We start from the raw sequence: 16056 nt of genomic DNA on the forward strand, positions 1-16056 counted from the left end.
ATAGCATGTGGTCTGCTTTTGTGTTGATTTTCAGTGTGATTGTTCACTAAACAATCAACAATACTGAGATATCTAACTTGCTAACAATCTGTTTAGTTTGACGTTAAAATATAATTGAAGTACAAAAGAAATTGTCCCCTCCCTGACAGTATTTGTGTTGTTAGAAACACTCCCTTTCCCCAACGTTTAAGCCCAAAGTTTTTCTCCTCCGGTGGACGTTCATCGCAAAGAATACTGAGGGGAGGCTAGGGAAAGAATATAAATAAGTAATCGAGAATGATAAGAGAACGCAAGTAAAGACTGGTCTATAAAGTTTATTTTTTCCCAAGCAGTGGAGAATAAATAAATGTCACTCAAATTTGGTACGATACAAACTACTTCTCCATTTCACACTGGTATAAATTATTAAGCTGTGTATTTATATCAGACAAAACAGATGACCAATGCTTAAAGGTCAAACAAATAACTTTTCAACAAACACCATGTGAACTATTAAACCTTTCCAATCCATACTACAGACCAATTGTTCGTCTGAGGCAGTCTTATTTAACACAACCTAATAATTTAGACGGGTTATGGGGTCAAATTCGTCTCTTACCAAAGCCATTAAAAAAATTCAAGTAGGACAGCGTACGACGGTGATGGCAATGTCTAAACTCTCTCTCTCCCTCTCTCTGAATAAAATGCAGGTTTTCTGAAAAGCCAATTTTCAGTCCTGATCTTCTGAAATCAGGGATTTGACGGGTCATGTCGAAACCAGTCAATTCCTAAAACCTTTTAATACAAGTGTCGGAAAACAATAGCCATACTTGTAATTTAAAATTGCAAAAGCGAATGACCCTTAAGGTCATGCCTTAAGACGTAAGTTATGTCTATCCCAACGATCGTTAAAAAGATCTTTCCATTTACCTGTTTTAGACGCCGGACATTTTCCCTCAGCAATCACAGGATTGGTTGCAAAATAGAAACCAGGCTTAACTGGGATACTTCAATGATGTGTCTCTTTGTTTTCCGTCCTTTTAAGATCTTTACAACTAAACGAAGAATATTGTTATTATTAAAGAACAATGGTCTCTAGAATAGATTAGAACAGTCTAAGAGTGTAAACGAATGATAGGACATAAAATAAGTTACCAGAAATTTTAGCTGCCAAGAAATGCATTGGAGGCAGCATGCGTAAAAAGGAAGAAACAGAGCGGTTTATTTAAATCAATGTCTTGATTAGCTGTTCATTGTAACATTGTGGAAGGCCTTCGCCAATCACTGACCCAAAATCCAGAAAACTGAAGCACAATGTTAGCTCACTCGCCAGCTTTTTTGCAGTCGACGGCGGGGGCTTTCTGTACTTAAGCAATGATCTTATTGGTTCATTTAATGGCCTCTGCGTAATGGTAGTGGCCATGGTATTGGCCAGGGACGGGTTGCTCAAAGCTGGGTCAAACTAACCCAAGGCTACTGCGAAATTTGAATTCAGCTATGAAAGCTTAAAAATCGAATTCACATTAATTGTTTTGTCTACAATTTGATGATTGGATGCTGTGAAGAGAATGAAAAACATTATAGAAGAAAATCCTTTTTAGCAAAAGAAAAATAAACTTGGAGGATTAGAATTTAACTCGGGGTTAGTGCTAATTAGCCATCCAACAAATAGGCCCAGGGTATTAACGTCGGTTTGGGTATAGAAAAAACAAGGTCAAAACTTCATCTATCGGACATAGATAACGTAAAACAAAAGACCTCCTTGTTTTCTGTTCAGGGAAAAATCTGCTTAGTGTTGTTTCATTGCTTTTGTTCTTTCGTTTTATGTTATCTGTGTCTGGCAAACGAGGTAAATGCCGAAAAGAACCTCGTTCCAAATGTCTCTCGACATTCTCTAACTTTGAAGTTTTCCTGTAAAAGCTGAAACAAGACCTCGTAACACGAGTTCATGGTTTAAACCACGCCACAACGTTTGCCAGCGAAGTCCACATCGAGGATGGAAATTTTCCTCATTGCCCTCGAAAAAAGGGATCACACTTCACAATGAGCCAAAGAATTTGAAAACTGCCGATGACATGACATTTCTGTAAAATACGGCAAGACGTATAATTTTTTTCCGTCCCTGAGTACTTAAATAGGCATGTTATTATATCAAACTACACTTAATATGATGATGGAAGGTTTAAAGTGAAATACGTGCAAATATGAAAAGAGCCATGTCCACCCGGGTAAAAATACTGACAACAACACTGTCTCCGTTCCATTAAAACCAAACACAAACAGCAAACATTCTGATGTTTAAGGCTGGATAAGCTCTCTCCTCATCTTTTCTTGAGTACGACAAGGAATCTGACCAAGTTATACATCGGGTTCAACCATTGAAAAAAAAACACCAAGCAAGCAAGAAGCGTGTGTTCTTCAGCATTATCACGGCATACGCTGTCATATAGCCATCCTTTTTAGTTGTACACATCGTAAAAAGTTTCGAACTTGAACACATCTTATCTTGAAAGGGCATCATTTGTCCGGTTGATGCAATCCGTTAAGTGGCATCTCTGATGATTCTGAAACGAAAGGAGACAATGTGCATTATAACAAACACAAGGAGACTTCCATTTTGATATTCATGCCCCGACATGTAATTAAGAAACAGGAAATAACTTCCTAAATGGGCAATGATTATAAAAAAGAAAAACAAACAAACAAATACTAGCAACTGTTACCTGGTTCGCGAAGGGCTTCCGGATCTCCCGCAAGTTCTGAAGGGGCAAGACAAAAAAACTGATCAGCTGATTCATGGAAGCAACCGATCAAGTAGGTCGTTAGGAAAGTCTACACAAATGTTTGTGTAAACCTAGTGCACAGTGGCACAGCACACTGCAGAACTCTCAAAGCCGTCAGTCTTACACAACCCTTTCTTTTCTAGGGTCAACACTCGAGACACAGGACCAATGACGCAACTCATTAACAACTCTGGATATCCTCTCTTGGAAGTGTGTCACTGGAATCTTAAAACGCTTACCCTACACAAGACCATTCTAAGCTGCATTCTGAGACTCTATTTCGCACTGAACTCTCCATGTTATCGAATAATATCCTAACAAAACTGATCCGTTTTCCAGCAAAAGGTACTATTAGTCTTCTGAAAGAAATTTTCCTCTCTGGAGTTCATTTACCTGGTAATCCGTCTAGGTGTGCGATAACAGCCGGAGATCCCTCAGTACGGCTTTGTTCCTCTGCAATTCTGGCTTGCAAGTCAGCCTGAGGACACCAAGGCCAGAAGCACGTTAAACCACATCCTCATGAATTAAATTCTCTTCAATGCTCACACCACAAATCTGTACTATCCGACTTGGGAGAGCTACAATCAGCGACAAAACTGTTGAGACACCCCTGCCCTCCATTCAAAGTTGGGGCGTTTGTTGTTTTCTAAAGATGGCTCGAACAGCGGCACAACATTGCATGGAGGGGATTGGGGAGGGAAAGCTTTATTTTCCTTTTTGTAAGTTATCAAAACGTTGAAGAGGCCCTTTAGGGCGAAGTGTCTCGACCACTCTTGTCACCGATTGTACCTAATTTGACAAGATATTGCATTTCCATCTTGCTTACCTCCGTTAACCCAGTCAATTTAGTAGGAAGGTCATCTAGCGCAACCTCGATATCCCCTTGACCATTTACGACCTATAACAGACAAAATAACAAACATGGACTTGGTACTATCAACATCAGCTATTAAATCATTAAACAACAAAAAGCTTATGAGATGTCCGTTTACCGCTGACTTGTTTAATCAGATTTTTTTTTACAGAATGGTTATCTGACTTGCCCTAGGCATTGACAGCGCAAAATTGCTGAGAATTACACAACTGGGGTTGTGAAACGACATGAAATAGTAATACTATTGTTATTAGTATTACATGCACAGGCGGAGTGATAAATAGATGGCTTTTTCCCTTGGAGTTTGAAGCACTAAATGGGGAATTTGTAACATTTATCCCCTACGGTCTCCCAAATAAGTTTTTTGAACATATTAGCTTACTTGAATGTCTACTTACAAGTGTCAATGAATTCAACTTACCTGTCCATTTTGCAGATATGGGATAACACCTGCAGCTGCAGCAGCTTCAGCAGCCGCCTCTACCGCTTGTTGCTGCTCATCCTGAGGAGCTCCATTTTCGTCACTGTCGCTGGGTCCGTCCCTGTTGTTTCCTTGATCTCTGTTAGCGGCGGCAGCAGCCGCTGTGCTTCCTTGGTATTCCTCCAGCTTTCGTCTGGCATCAGAGTCGTCAAATGATTCCTCGCCGTCTTCTTCACCGCTCCCAAAACTAAAATAAAAAGTAGGAGATGAACAAAGATACGTATTGTAGACCGGTCAAGATGCCACAGGTAGAGCAAGAAGGAGAGAAAACACATGCAATCCTATCCAGACGCTTTACAGTCGCTTCAGTTAAATACCACTTTTAGCTTAAGACGTCACGAACTTTATCAACACTTATGCCATACTCACACCAACTAAACATGTTTAATTAAACCAGGTGTTAAGAAATGAAAAACAGACACGGGAAACTGGAACACAGGTTTTTACAAAGGATTCAAATGTAATTTAACATATTTTGTAATCTGCACTAAATTTGCAATCAACTTAAGTCAGTAAGCGGCTTTTATGAAGGGAACAATCTTAAACCGTGTTTAAGTAAACAGCTTTTAAACATTAAGCTTTCGTGTGAATGAGGCTTTGGATAACTTGATTACTTCTCTCCTCTACTGTGTGATGGCGTTACAAATATAATGCCTAGACAATATTTTCGGGATCTTTCTTCTCACTAGAAGATAATATTAGGAGAGACCATCCTCATGGGGATTAGTTTGAACCAGAGTCAATAAAGTACCTTGAAAAAGGCTTTGATTCACTGGCTGATAGCTCCAACTTAAAACACTTCTGAAATTAGAGTAAATTAGAAACAGAATATTATTGTAACTGCTAAAGCTGCTGAAACTAATATCAGTCAATCAATCAATCAATCAACCAAACAATCAAACAACCAACAAACCAATCAATCACACAATCAATCCCACGATGAGGGACAAAACGAATTAATTGATTCAGCAAGTCAGTGTAACAACTAGCAAGAGATAAATATCGCCAGCAATATTAAAAAGAGTAACCACTAAAAAAGGAAATAATTTACCTGTGGAGAATCCAAATTGCTCTTATCCTGTACACTACAGACACAGACAACAACGCTTCTGTTAGGTACGTATGGTTCACTTTATGATAAAGTGAGTGAAAGGCCAAGAAAGGAAAAGGTTTAGTCGCTTATCGACTGAGTTGCTTGTTTGTTTCATCAGAACAAGCTCTCTTCATTTGTACAATATGCAAAATAACAACATGACACGTCTATCCAATTTAACGTTTAAGAATATCTTTTTTGCAATGTGAGTTTACCTTGACGATCTCTCTTCAAACTGATTTGCCATGACGTCATCTCGCACCTTAAAACGTAATAAAACTGATAATTTAGAAAAAAAATATTCCTTTCGTTTCTCACTGTTACTAACAGGGGTTTAAAGAGATCGTAGAGGAGAATTTGAAGGGCTAAAGGGTGAGGCAAGACGACAGTAGGTATTAGTAGAGAGCTTTCAAAATAAGTGTAAATTATTGTTAAAAGTCTATTTTAACCACATAATTGATGAAATATTTTATATTGAGCCGAGTCTAAGAAATTACGTGTTTTGAAAATTTACAAACCTTTCCAAGTTCTTCTTCCTCAGCTTCTTGTTGCTCCTTAGTCATGGGCATAGTAGCTACCTCCTCTTCCTCCTCCTCGTCATCTTCTGGTCCTTCATCATCCGCACCCTCGTCTTCGGCTCCCGACTCCTCGGATGAGGAGGAGTCTTCAGTACTGCTTTCTTCTTCCTCCTCATCTCCGTTTTCCTCGCCCTCTGCCTCTTCACGTTCACCAGCAGCCCCGACCACCTCGTCTTCTACAGCACTAAGCGCCAACAACAAGCAAAAGTCAATTCGTGCTGATAACGCTTAACTAACTAGCTCTGACAGCATTGTATTACGCCTCAATCGTCCTCTACTGAATGCTAAAAAGGTAATTTTAGTCTACTAAGAGAGGTTCTTCATGCATCAAAACTTAGCAGGGTATCGCATCGTATTCACCTCTCCTAAATCGAGGACGTGAGGTTCAGTTCGTTTATAACACAACGAGTCCTGAGCTCAGTGCAACATCTATTTCAAGATAACAGCCTCTCAAATTAAGGCCCTGTGAATTAATCTTGCAACCATCAAGCAAATACACAATCAAAAAGTGCAGAGCGACAAAAAAAACTTCACGTGCACTTATAGGTGTACCTGTCTTCCGGGGCATGCTCATTCTTTTCTTTGGTTTCATCAGCGTCCTCTTTATCTCCCTCCTGTCCAGTTCCAGTGTCCGTGCTGGCGGAATCAAATCCCTGGTGCAACACAGCATACAAGACTAGGTTAACCCTTCAATCCGTCAAAGTGACTAATGTTTAATTTCCCCTTATGGTAACCCTGCCCAGTCAAAGGCAAAGTCCTCCAGATAAAAGGAAAGGATCATCAAGTGAAAAAGGTCTAGATTGCAAAACGATTTCCTCTCATTAATACAACAGGAAATGTACGAGGAACAGTGTTGATAATTTGCACATTGATATAAGGGTTTAAGGGTTAAAACAAAAAAGTGACTGCCGAGCACTTCTCTTCATACCACTAGTAAGAAGAGAGAAACGTACTGACCTAGTTGCTACTACTACTTAGTACTGTTACTAATTACTTCAACTACCATAACTACTAGGAACATTAGTTGATCATAGCTAAGGGAAATAACCAAAAACAGTAAACATTAAAAACCAAAGATCAAAGTAACTAATTATTTACATTATTAGGGAAACGAAGTCTTATAATACTTTACAGAAACAAAGAGAAGCACATTCCCTTACATAATGCTGCCACTAATCATACTCCACTTGAGAGCAAGCTAATGTTTGAAGAAAAAAAAACAAACAAACCAACAACAAAAACAACAAACAGACATTAACAGATGCAATGGTTTGGGCACCGAACATTGGCGGTAAAAACTAACCTGTCGCCATGTTAGTCTTTGACTCACTGCACGAGTTCTGTAGAACATGGAAAGGAATGATTAAGTCAATAGCAAAGTAATGTACACTGATAATTACACTTAATACACTAAATGAAATGGCGTGGAGACAAATAAGAGAAAAACCTTACCCATCTAGGTCTTGCATAAGTCTAAAAAACGCCAGCTCGTTAAAGAGAATCTCCGACATGTCTACCAGCATATCCTCACCACAGTCTTTCATCCTAGAAAGTGAAATTAATAACATTTTTCACTGCTTCTTTCGTACATCTTCGCGTTAATCTGATTGTCCCTCTCACTACAAGGCACACATTTTCCAAACTCTACATTTCCAGAAGTTGGATCAGATCGAGTCTAAGAGTTGGAAAACTGCTAAAGAAACAAAATCCTTTCAAGGTTGTTTGTTGGTAAATCAATGGGCGAGCCTGTCCCTGATGTAAGATAACACGTCCAAATGCAAGTAAGGATAAACAACTACAAATATGAAAGCCAACTCACTTTCTATCTGCAAATCTAGCGAGTGAGTCCTGTAGAATGGAAGCCAACTGTTTATGAAAGAATCTACCAAATTCCTTTCACAAGAAAAGAACAATGTAACAAGTGAATAAACAATGAAAGTGATACACCATGAAAGGAAGTTGCCTTTACCAAAACAGACGTATTAGTTCCAATTATTTGTTGACCTTTTCATAGCTGATACTTTAATCCATAATAAAACATGGATCTTTTCACCCTGTTCTATAAAAAGATCTCTGGTAGTAAGGTTGATAATCTGTTATCTTTGTTGACCATTTCGTTCATTCTCACGCTCTTCACGTCCAATCAATGACGACCACATCAAGGAGAAAGCAGAGGACGGCCATTGTGAGGGCGGGCGAATAGGCTAAAATCTCCTAGCTAATTGAATACCTACCCATCCAGACACAGGACGGTCGTCAATGGACGCCCCGTAGAGCAAAGAAAAGCTTACCATGTACTAGTCATCCTAGCACGTATCTACCTTAATAACTTAAGCTGAGAATTACCTGCTCTTCGTTGACCTGAATCCTTGATAAAACCAAGTTTCTAATGTACCCAAGCAGATCAGGGGAGCAGCTGTCCTCCATGTGCTCATTCAGATATGGAATCACTTCCTGAAGAAAGGCAACCATTCCAGACAACACTTTTAACAACACCTGCATGCAGCTAATTTACTTGAAGGATTTACAACCTTCGACCACTTCGTAGAAAAAGAAAGCCTGGTAAGATCATCTATGCACTGCCCAATTCATGCAAGTTGTCTTGAAAGTTGCATTTCAATATTTCCACAAAGATGGCAAAAAACGAGGTGAAAGGCGGTTATGTACAGAGAGCTACACTAAAACGAGGGGTTTGAAAAAAGGGGACAATGTTTCATCAAGTGCATGTATGTTTATTACACTCACCGACATGATGGATTTGATGAGATGGTCCAGTGCTTGTGTGTCAATCCTGGGATACTGTGGAACGATTGATTACTGTTAGGGATCCTTAGGGACCACAAGGATTAAACCTATAACTAAGAACCTAGTCAAGACTGTACATGTATGTAAAAAAAATAAATATGAATACCGTAAAATTCCGAAAATAAGCCCCTCCATGTACAAGCTCCTCCAAATATAAGCCCCCCCCCCCCGCTCCCGCAAAAAAAAAAAAAAAAACGGCTAACGCAAAAAACCCTCCCTTAAATCGCTCCTCCAAATACAAGGGGCTTGTACTTGGAAAATTGTCCTCAAATACAAAGTATATAACAAAGCAAAAACGGTAAATTTACTTCCAACTATATGGCTAGCCCAATCGATTTTGAAACGCAAATTTTTCTCCGTAGATAAGCCCCTCCAAATATACGCCCCTCCAAAAATAAGCCCCTCAAAAAGGGCATTTGAAAAATATAAGCCCCGGGGCTTATTTTCGGAATTTTACGGTATATCCCTTCTGAAGTAATGTGTTCATGACTGCTGATATGTTTCAAAGTATCAGGAAAGTTAGTGTTTAGCAAACGCGCCCTCAGTTCCCGAAGAAATGAGTTCTTTCTGTGCTTTTGTCCACTACTTTACACTTCCCAATACCAGCTGAAAGTAACCCTCACTTCTAGGGTACAACACTAGCTATTGACCAATGCAGTGGTTCGGCAAAAGGCAGACGTGTGCGTTCTGTACATAATCAAGCACATTGTTTCTGACTGAATTGGAATTTTGAAATGCTGGTTTCCAAGGGAAGAAAACCGCAGTACGCAAAGAAAAACCTCACAGAGGAAGGGCGAAGGCAAACAACAAACATAACCTACCTTTATATGCCATCACTTCCAAGAATCACGCCCGGACCATATTTGTTGGAGGCGAGGTCTCACTTTTTCCCACCCTTGCTTCCCATTACAAACACGTGACTAACCTGCACATCAGAGATTGATGATTCACTCCCTACGTCACCAGCAGAACTCGTAGTGACGTCATCTTTGATGAGTTTGTCTCTTGCAGCAGATTGACTGGCCACCAGTTCACTCAGTTTCCCCTCTGTTCGCAGTCTTTCATACTCACGCATTCTGCTCAAAGCCTGAAACGACAACACGTCACCCTAGGTAAGATCTTATAGATAGCCTAATATGATAGCTCCTAGGATATGGCAATTATAGCAGTTTAGATTTGCTATCATGCTTTGGGGCCCTCTTATAGAGATACAGAAACCTTCCTTAATTTCTTTACCTTCCCCTCTTTGTGAATACTTAATAATAAACCATTCAATTAAGAATGAACTTCTACCCCAAATTCGCGATGCATCCTGTTTTCGAATAAAAACTGTCCTATGTAACTGACATTCAATTATAGGTTCAATATCAAGCTAGAGTTTGATGTAGCTACAAAATTTTTCAATCTGATAATCACAATAACAAACTAAGTCTTCAAAAAAAATATACTCAAAGAGCAGTTGACTAGTTCAGACCGCTACTTGGACTTCTGTTGCAAGACGGAAGTTACGTAAAGTTAAATGACAAATCAAAGTTAAACGTCGGGAGCTCAGCTGAAGGCTAGCGGTAAAACTCACAAGCGCATTCTCACGTGGAAAGTGATGCTTCGTCACATTAGTAGCAGCAATGTGGCAGCTGTTTCAGCACTCCTGAGCCTTTATTTGGAGCGGCTGTTTTAGGCTTACCCCCCATCCCACCCAGCATTTTCCTTCTACTGTTTCAATCACTGTGACGAGTGCCTGGAAGAGGGGTACATGGCTGGCTTGCAAGGATCTGCCAGCGGTTGGCTGGCCACGGTGGAACCCTCTGCATACCCCACTTCCAGTTATGCGTAGGGGGGAGTTAAATGTATTTTAGCTTACCTTGTCAAGGTGAATAACAGTATCTCCGAGTCCTTCACAGGCGAAGGGTGCTTCCCCTGTGTGGCTGGATGTAGGCGTTGACAGAGTGCTACCAGATTCTACGTTCTCTGCGTAGTCATAGATACCTTCTGTGACAGTCTCGGCTGGAGCAACAGCTCCTTCCCTTGTCTGCAATGTAAAATGTATTCAGTCGAACCTCTACTGATGGCCACCTCTCAAGAACGGCCATTTTTGCCGAGGCGCATACATTCACTCTTGTTTTAACCCCTCTAAACTGCCCATTAAGGTCCCAAGGGTGACCAACATCAATTTTCTCTTACACACTACCAATACGTGTCCAAGAGAAAAGGTTATGAATATTAATAAAATGATCACCGAAGGGAAAATGCTTTGATCTTAAAGACAAATTCTCCCAACTATTCTTAAGGGAAATATATGGAGATCAGTGTGTATGTGGATATTGGGACTTAAAGGGTTAACTACGATAGTAGAGGCCGTTGTGGAAAGGTTTGACCGTAAAGGACTGTGTGTACATCATCCACAATTAAACCATTACGCTATCAAAGTCGAATTCACTTGCTTATCTTGAACATGTTACGCAGTCTTTCACTATCAAACTGGTTATCAGTTGGTCATCTTGAACACGTAACGAAACTAAAATAAAATACTAAAATAAGCCATGACGTTTTGTCCTATTTTTGATAAGAGGGCTTCAGAGATTCTCATGTTTTTTCTACACGGAAAAAAAGTGCCGGTAAATGAGGCCTTAGTTGCATGCATACACAGAAACGAAAACGTTACACAAAACAGAGGAGCAGAAGGTAGACTTTTTACACTCAAGAAACCTTAACACTACATTTTGCCACTTCAAGGGTACTAACCCCTACCTCTGATTCGTCATCTTCAAAGGTCTCCACTGTTTCACTTGGAGTCAGTTCTGAGTTAGAGCCCAGCCATTCCTGGAACCGCTATTAAAGAGAAAAGAAAGATGAAAGATGATTAGACTATGTATCTGAAACGAGGCTTTAGTCACTCGTACTATTCTGTTGAGTGGGAGTGAGGGATACAGTCAAGTCCTTCGACTCCCTCTACTCAAACCCTCGTTAACTCGAACCTCGCGCCTACCTCTCACCAAAATCGATTTCCCCTGGATTTCCCCTTGAATTCGTTTTAAGCGTTTTAAGCGCGCGACAAGTCAAAAAAAAGTATGCTGATGTCCGAAATATTACATTTATTTCACATTTCAAAACAACCGCGTATTCCTTGTCTTTTTTTTTTTAGTCAGCCCAGTTTCGAATTAAGTGTTCAACCATGTCTGAATATAATCAAGCGAATTGCAGTGCCGGATCCAGACCTTGAGAAAAGGGGGGGGGGGGGGGGGTGGTCATCCAGACCCTGAGATAAGGGGAGGGGAGCCCCGGTCTCCAAATTTTTTTTTCGGCCTTTCGGACCTCAGTTTGGTCTAAAAATAAGGGTGGATGGCGGGGTTGGGGGCGGGGGAGGCATGATAGTTGTATTCCTTCCCCGTCCATTTTCTTATTTTCGGTTATTTGCTTCGAACTCCCGCTAACTCGAACTAGAACTTTTTTCGATTTCCCTAGAAGTTTCGAGTTATCAGGAGTCCACTGTAATTTTTGCTCAACGATAAAAACTGATAGAAATCGAGAGTAAGTCTTTTACTTGTTTTCGTTAAGTCTTACAAGAATACTCATTGCTAATGCATATATAACAGCACCTTCTGGTAATATAACGGAGCATGACATTTCTCGATTTCCAGTCTATAATTTGGTAGTTTAATAACGGCCAATCAGAGCGCAAAAAGAATTTTACTAAGTTGATACAAGGTAATAGAAGTAGTTAAGCGCTCACCGCCTGCTGCAGTGCTCCTCCTTCGGCACCTACTACTGAGTCTTCAGTTAAAAATCTCGTCACTAAGTCCTGCAAGGCGTATAGAGCCCGCTGTCTCAAGTAATCTGATGTCAACAGCTGGAGCTCCCTGAACAACTCAAGCTGCAAAATAAGAAATCAAAATTTATCTATCAAAATTCAACTCTGTTCAGTACTGATCTTGCTCTTTCCCTCCACAAACAACAATAACAGTCAAGTAAGGGATATAGAAAAGCGAACGTGATGATGTCTTACCAGAAAATGAGGTCTGGACTCATTAAGAGAAATTAAGGTCGCAACCTCAGAATATATTGAATCTCTTAATGCCTCAAAGAGGGAAAACTCGCTGCCAGCTTCTGAGGTTCTGTCAGAATGGAGAAGAGAAAAGCATGATTGAGCTTCATACAATTTAGCCTGAGAAGACAGCCGACAATTCACGACGCGCAAAAACCGGTTTCCCAGCGAAATAAAATCTGTTTTCTCACGCTAAATTCCATCCTGGTGACGCGTCACTACTCAGATCTGGGTAGTAAATCTGATTGGTTGAAGCAAATTTTCCTCGCGGGACAACCAATCAATAGCTATACCCAGTCTGGGGAATCGATGCGTCAATAGTATGAAATTTCTGCGCTTGTTCCTGAGCGTCATTTCGCGGGCAAACCAGTGGTAGCGTCGCAAACGGTCGGCAGTTTTCCCAGGATAAATTGAATGAGAATAGAAAGAACGATACGAACAAATTATTACGAAAGACAATAACTTACCGATCAGGCTCTTGCAAAGAGCTACGGAGAAAAGAATGAATAAAAAAGTGGGTTTTTAATGGAATGGCTCCAGTCATTTTCATTTAAATGCCGCCTTTGTGCCACAAATTTTGTCTGAATGAAGAGTTTCTTTTGCTTTATACAATAAATATAAAAATAGTTCGGCTACAACCAAAAAAGTTACAAATAATAAGCCTAAGCTGATTTAGGTGAAAATAAGTGGAATTTCGCCCAGTGGTCGCTTTTTGTCGATTTTTCCCCTACTACTAACAGGAAGCCTGTTAGTTCTTTAATAGTTTATTTTTGCGTTATGAAAACGCTAACTAAGGAACTTCACGTTCACATTTAATACTACATTAGTACTACAAATAGAAAGAAACCCTGCACCTTTTAGTCACATCCTGAACATCTCCAGGCACACTGGAGGCCCTTGAAGATGTCTCCACTGACTCAGCCACCAACTTCTGTACTAAAATCCCAGTACTTTTCTGTGCTGATTTATCCTTCTGCGCAAGGTCAGCTACAGCCGAAGCCCTCAGTGGTGTGTTGAAAGTTCGACCAATCACATCTGTGGTACTTTCTGTTTTGGCAGCAGCGGCACTTGTGACTGTCAGTTCTAGTGAACAAGGTTTACTTGTAACTTTTAGGAAACCTTGCGACGGGGAACTTAGATTACAGAAGCCGTGTCACGAAATTTATCACAATTAAAACTGTGGTAACCGCAAACCAACTGAGTAGCATAAATAAATTTAAACTGTTCAGAACATGAAAAGGGGGCATAAAATACACAGCAAATACAAAAAAAAAGGAAGAAGGGATGGAAAAAGTTGAGGAATATTGCAAAGGATTGCAACTGTGGTACAGTCGAACCTCCACTAACGGCCACCTCGCTACAACGGCCACCTTTTTTGGCGGACAGTCCATACATTGACTCCTGTTTAAACCTCTCTACAACGGCCATTTTCTTCTGCTCCAAGGTGTCTGCTGTGGAGAGGTTCAACTGTATTTGAAAACATGTTAGCCTAACAGTTTTTCAAAATTCACTGCTGTTGTTTGTAACTTTTGATATAATGCTTCGGAGACATTTGTTTGACAAGAAGATGTGATTTTGCCATTCACAAGTAATTTCTGAAGTTCAGTAGTGAATAAGGACGCGTAATTGACATCATTTTAAAACGTTATGAAGTAAACAACGTGACAATGCCCCCTTAATATTAAGAGATTCCTTGCCAATTATTTGGGGAGTACCGACATACAATTTTAATCAAGAAAGACAAATATATACTGTCAGAATGTGTGGAACAGTCAGCTCGTCAATTAGAACTGCACATTTTTGATTGCCAAGGCGGCAGCATAGTTCTTCGAAGTACGCCAGTGGCAATTCTTTACTTCAGATCTACAAGGTTTGTCAAAAAAAGCTGACAAACAGCCAAAGTAGACTCGATTATCTAACAGTTGCTATCCGTCTGCATTTACCGGATACATATTATGCGATATATAAGTAGTCTCCTACGCAGTCGTTCTTAATGTCATCTCGCAACGCTCCTCCTTACCCCCTTGGAGGGGCGTTGCGTGACCACCCAAAGAACGGTTGCGAAGGAGACTTAAAAATGAGCGAATTCATTTGGCTTCAAACTTTAAAACAATACACTCAAACTTGGTAACGATTTAAAAGCACAACAGAAAACACGTGCCACTTAACAAGATAAAAACATTGGTCATTTGGTGGTTTTTACAAGATACTTTCTGCTTCTTGAAATCTAGGTATCTTATCTTGAAAGACAATGGGTGCTTATCACTTCAACAAACCACCCGGGTGGAAATCTTGAGCATACTATTATCTATAAAATTTGACACTGTGGGTGTACGACCCGGTACAAAGCATATCCAAATCAGCGGAACAAACAAAAAAGAGTGGGTAATTGCATCGCTTCAAAATCGCAGCCCATATTTTTCTAGCGCCAACCATTTGATTTTCCAACTTTAATTTTCGGTTTCCCTATGTAAATGTAGGTCTACCAAGAAATAAACACACACGTACCTTGGTATGAGCTGGGATCATACTTCCGCTTCTGTCTAACAGTAGCAGGTGACAGGCCCACCCCAGCTGAGCTGGCACCTACTTCTCGAACCACTTTGACAGAACTGGCCAATCCTGAGGAGGTTGGGGGAGGGGCAGGTTCAACAGGATGGCCGCGATACCCAGTAGCCCTTGGACTTGGGATGCCTGTGTCTGGGTTTAACCCAAAAGACTCCTGAATAGGTTCTCGCCTGCTCCCAGACGGTTGTGTGTTTTCATTTGGTTCAGTAGTTGACGCCGTTGACTGAAAAAAAAAACAACAATAAAAAAACAAACAAAAAAACAACGGTCAACTTAATATTAATAGTAATAATCAAAGGTTAGGGCAAGTTCGTGTCCCCGCCATACAAACTTTGTCGGGCACCATCCTCGCTCGCTTTGGACGTATCACCTTTAAACTTGGTACGTTTCCTAACTTTAAGTTGCTCTTTCCAGCAGCGTCGACGGGTATTCGTCTACTAGCGCCAGTTATTCGAAAGGCGTTTAGCGCTGTCCATTGGATAAATAACTATCCACTGGATAGCGCAATTGGTTTCCCTAATACTTATCCGATGGATAGGGCTATCTATCTTTTGAACAACCGGGGCCTGGTCTTTACCAAAACTTTTGGAAGGGTCTATGCCGTGGCCGTCATCTCTGATTTTATCGCCAAAGAAGACTGGGGATGTAGAAAACAGCAACCCTTCGGGTGGGGCTGCCACGACTCCTTGATTTTTTTAGAATTTCACATGGAGAATACGCGAGCAAGAAGATCCGCGCACCCGACGAAAACGCCTACAAAGCAGGCTACATGGAAGCATATCTATTCCAAAGAGCGACTTCTTTAGTTTTTCGGTATGAAGATTTAGAGCAACTAACCGGACCAACTGTAGGA

General features: G+C 40.5%; 1 protein-coding gene across 1 annotated transcript in view; it reads right to left on the minus strand.

Annotated features, from left to right (window-relative positions):
• Positions 1 to 298: 298 nt before the first annotated feature.
• The window catches only part of LOC140947199 (uncharacterized), a 39331-nt gene continuing 23573 nt past the window's right edge, over positions 299 to 16056 (minus strand). Inside the window, exons 28-51 of the mRNA XM_073396262.1 lie at positions 16041 to 16056; positions 15144 to 15426; positions 13490 to 13718; positions 13103 to 13123; positions 12597 to 12705; positions 12324 to 12464; positions 11342 to 11422; positions 10455 to 10622; positions 9519 to 9680; positions 8534 to 8587; positions 8135 to 8242; positions 7608 to 7681; positions 7241 to 7333; positions 7092 to 7128; positions 6341 to 6441; positions 5729 to 5972; positions 5426 to 5472; positions 5169 to 5202; positions 4869 to 4918; positions 4058 to 4304; positions 3589 to 3660; positions 3156 to 3240; positions 2703 to 2738; positions 299 to 2543 (exon numbers count right to left, since the gene is read on the minus strand). The exon at positions 16041 to 16056 is cut by the window's right edge and continues 406 nt beyond it. Of these exons, the coding sequence (XP_073252363.1) occupies positions 2497 to 2543; positions 2703 to 2738; positions 3156 to 3240; positions 3589 to 3660; positions 4058 to 4304; positions 4869 to 4918; positions 5169 to 5202; positions 5426 to 5472; positions 5729 to 5972; positions 6341 to 6441; positions 7092 to 7128; positions 7241 to 7333; positions 7608 to 7681; positions 8135 to 8242; positions 8534 to 8587; positions 9519 to 9680; positions 10455 to 10622; positions 11342 to 11422; positions 12324 to 12464; positions 12597 to 12705; positions 13103 to 13123; positions 13490 to 13718; positions 15144 to 15426; positions 16041 to 16056 (2539 nt within the window). The 3' untranslated portion in view covers positions 299 to 2496. The remainder of the gene's footprint in view (positions 2544 to 2702; positions 2739 to 3155; positions 3241 to 3588; positions 3661 to 4057; positions 4305 to 4868; positions 4919 to 5168; positions 5203 to 5425; positions 5473 to 5728; positions 5973 to 6340; positions 6442 to 7091; positions 7129 to 7240; positions 7334 to 7607; positions 7682 to 8134; positions 8243 to 8533; positions 8588 to 9518; positions 9681 to 10454; positions 10623 to 11341; positions 11423 to 12323; positions 12465 to 12596; positions 12706 to 13102; positions 13124 to 13489; positions 13719 to 15143; positions 15427 to 16040) is intronic.

The sequence above is a fragment of the Porites lutea genome, chromosome 9, assembly GCF_958299795.1.
Source record: "Porites lutea chromosome 9, jaPorLute2.1, whole genome shotgun sequence".
Lineage (NCBI taxonomy): Eukaryota > Metazoa > Cnidaria > Anthozoa > Scleractinia > Poritidae > Porites > Porites lutea.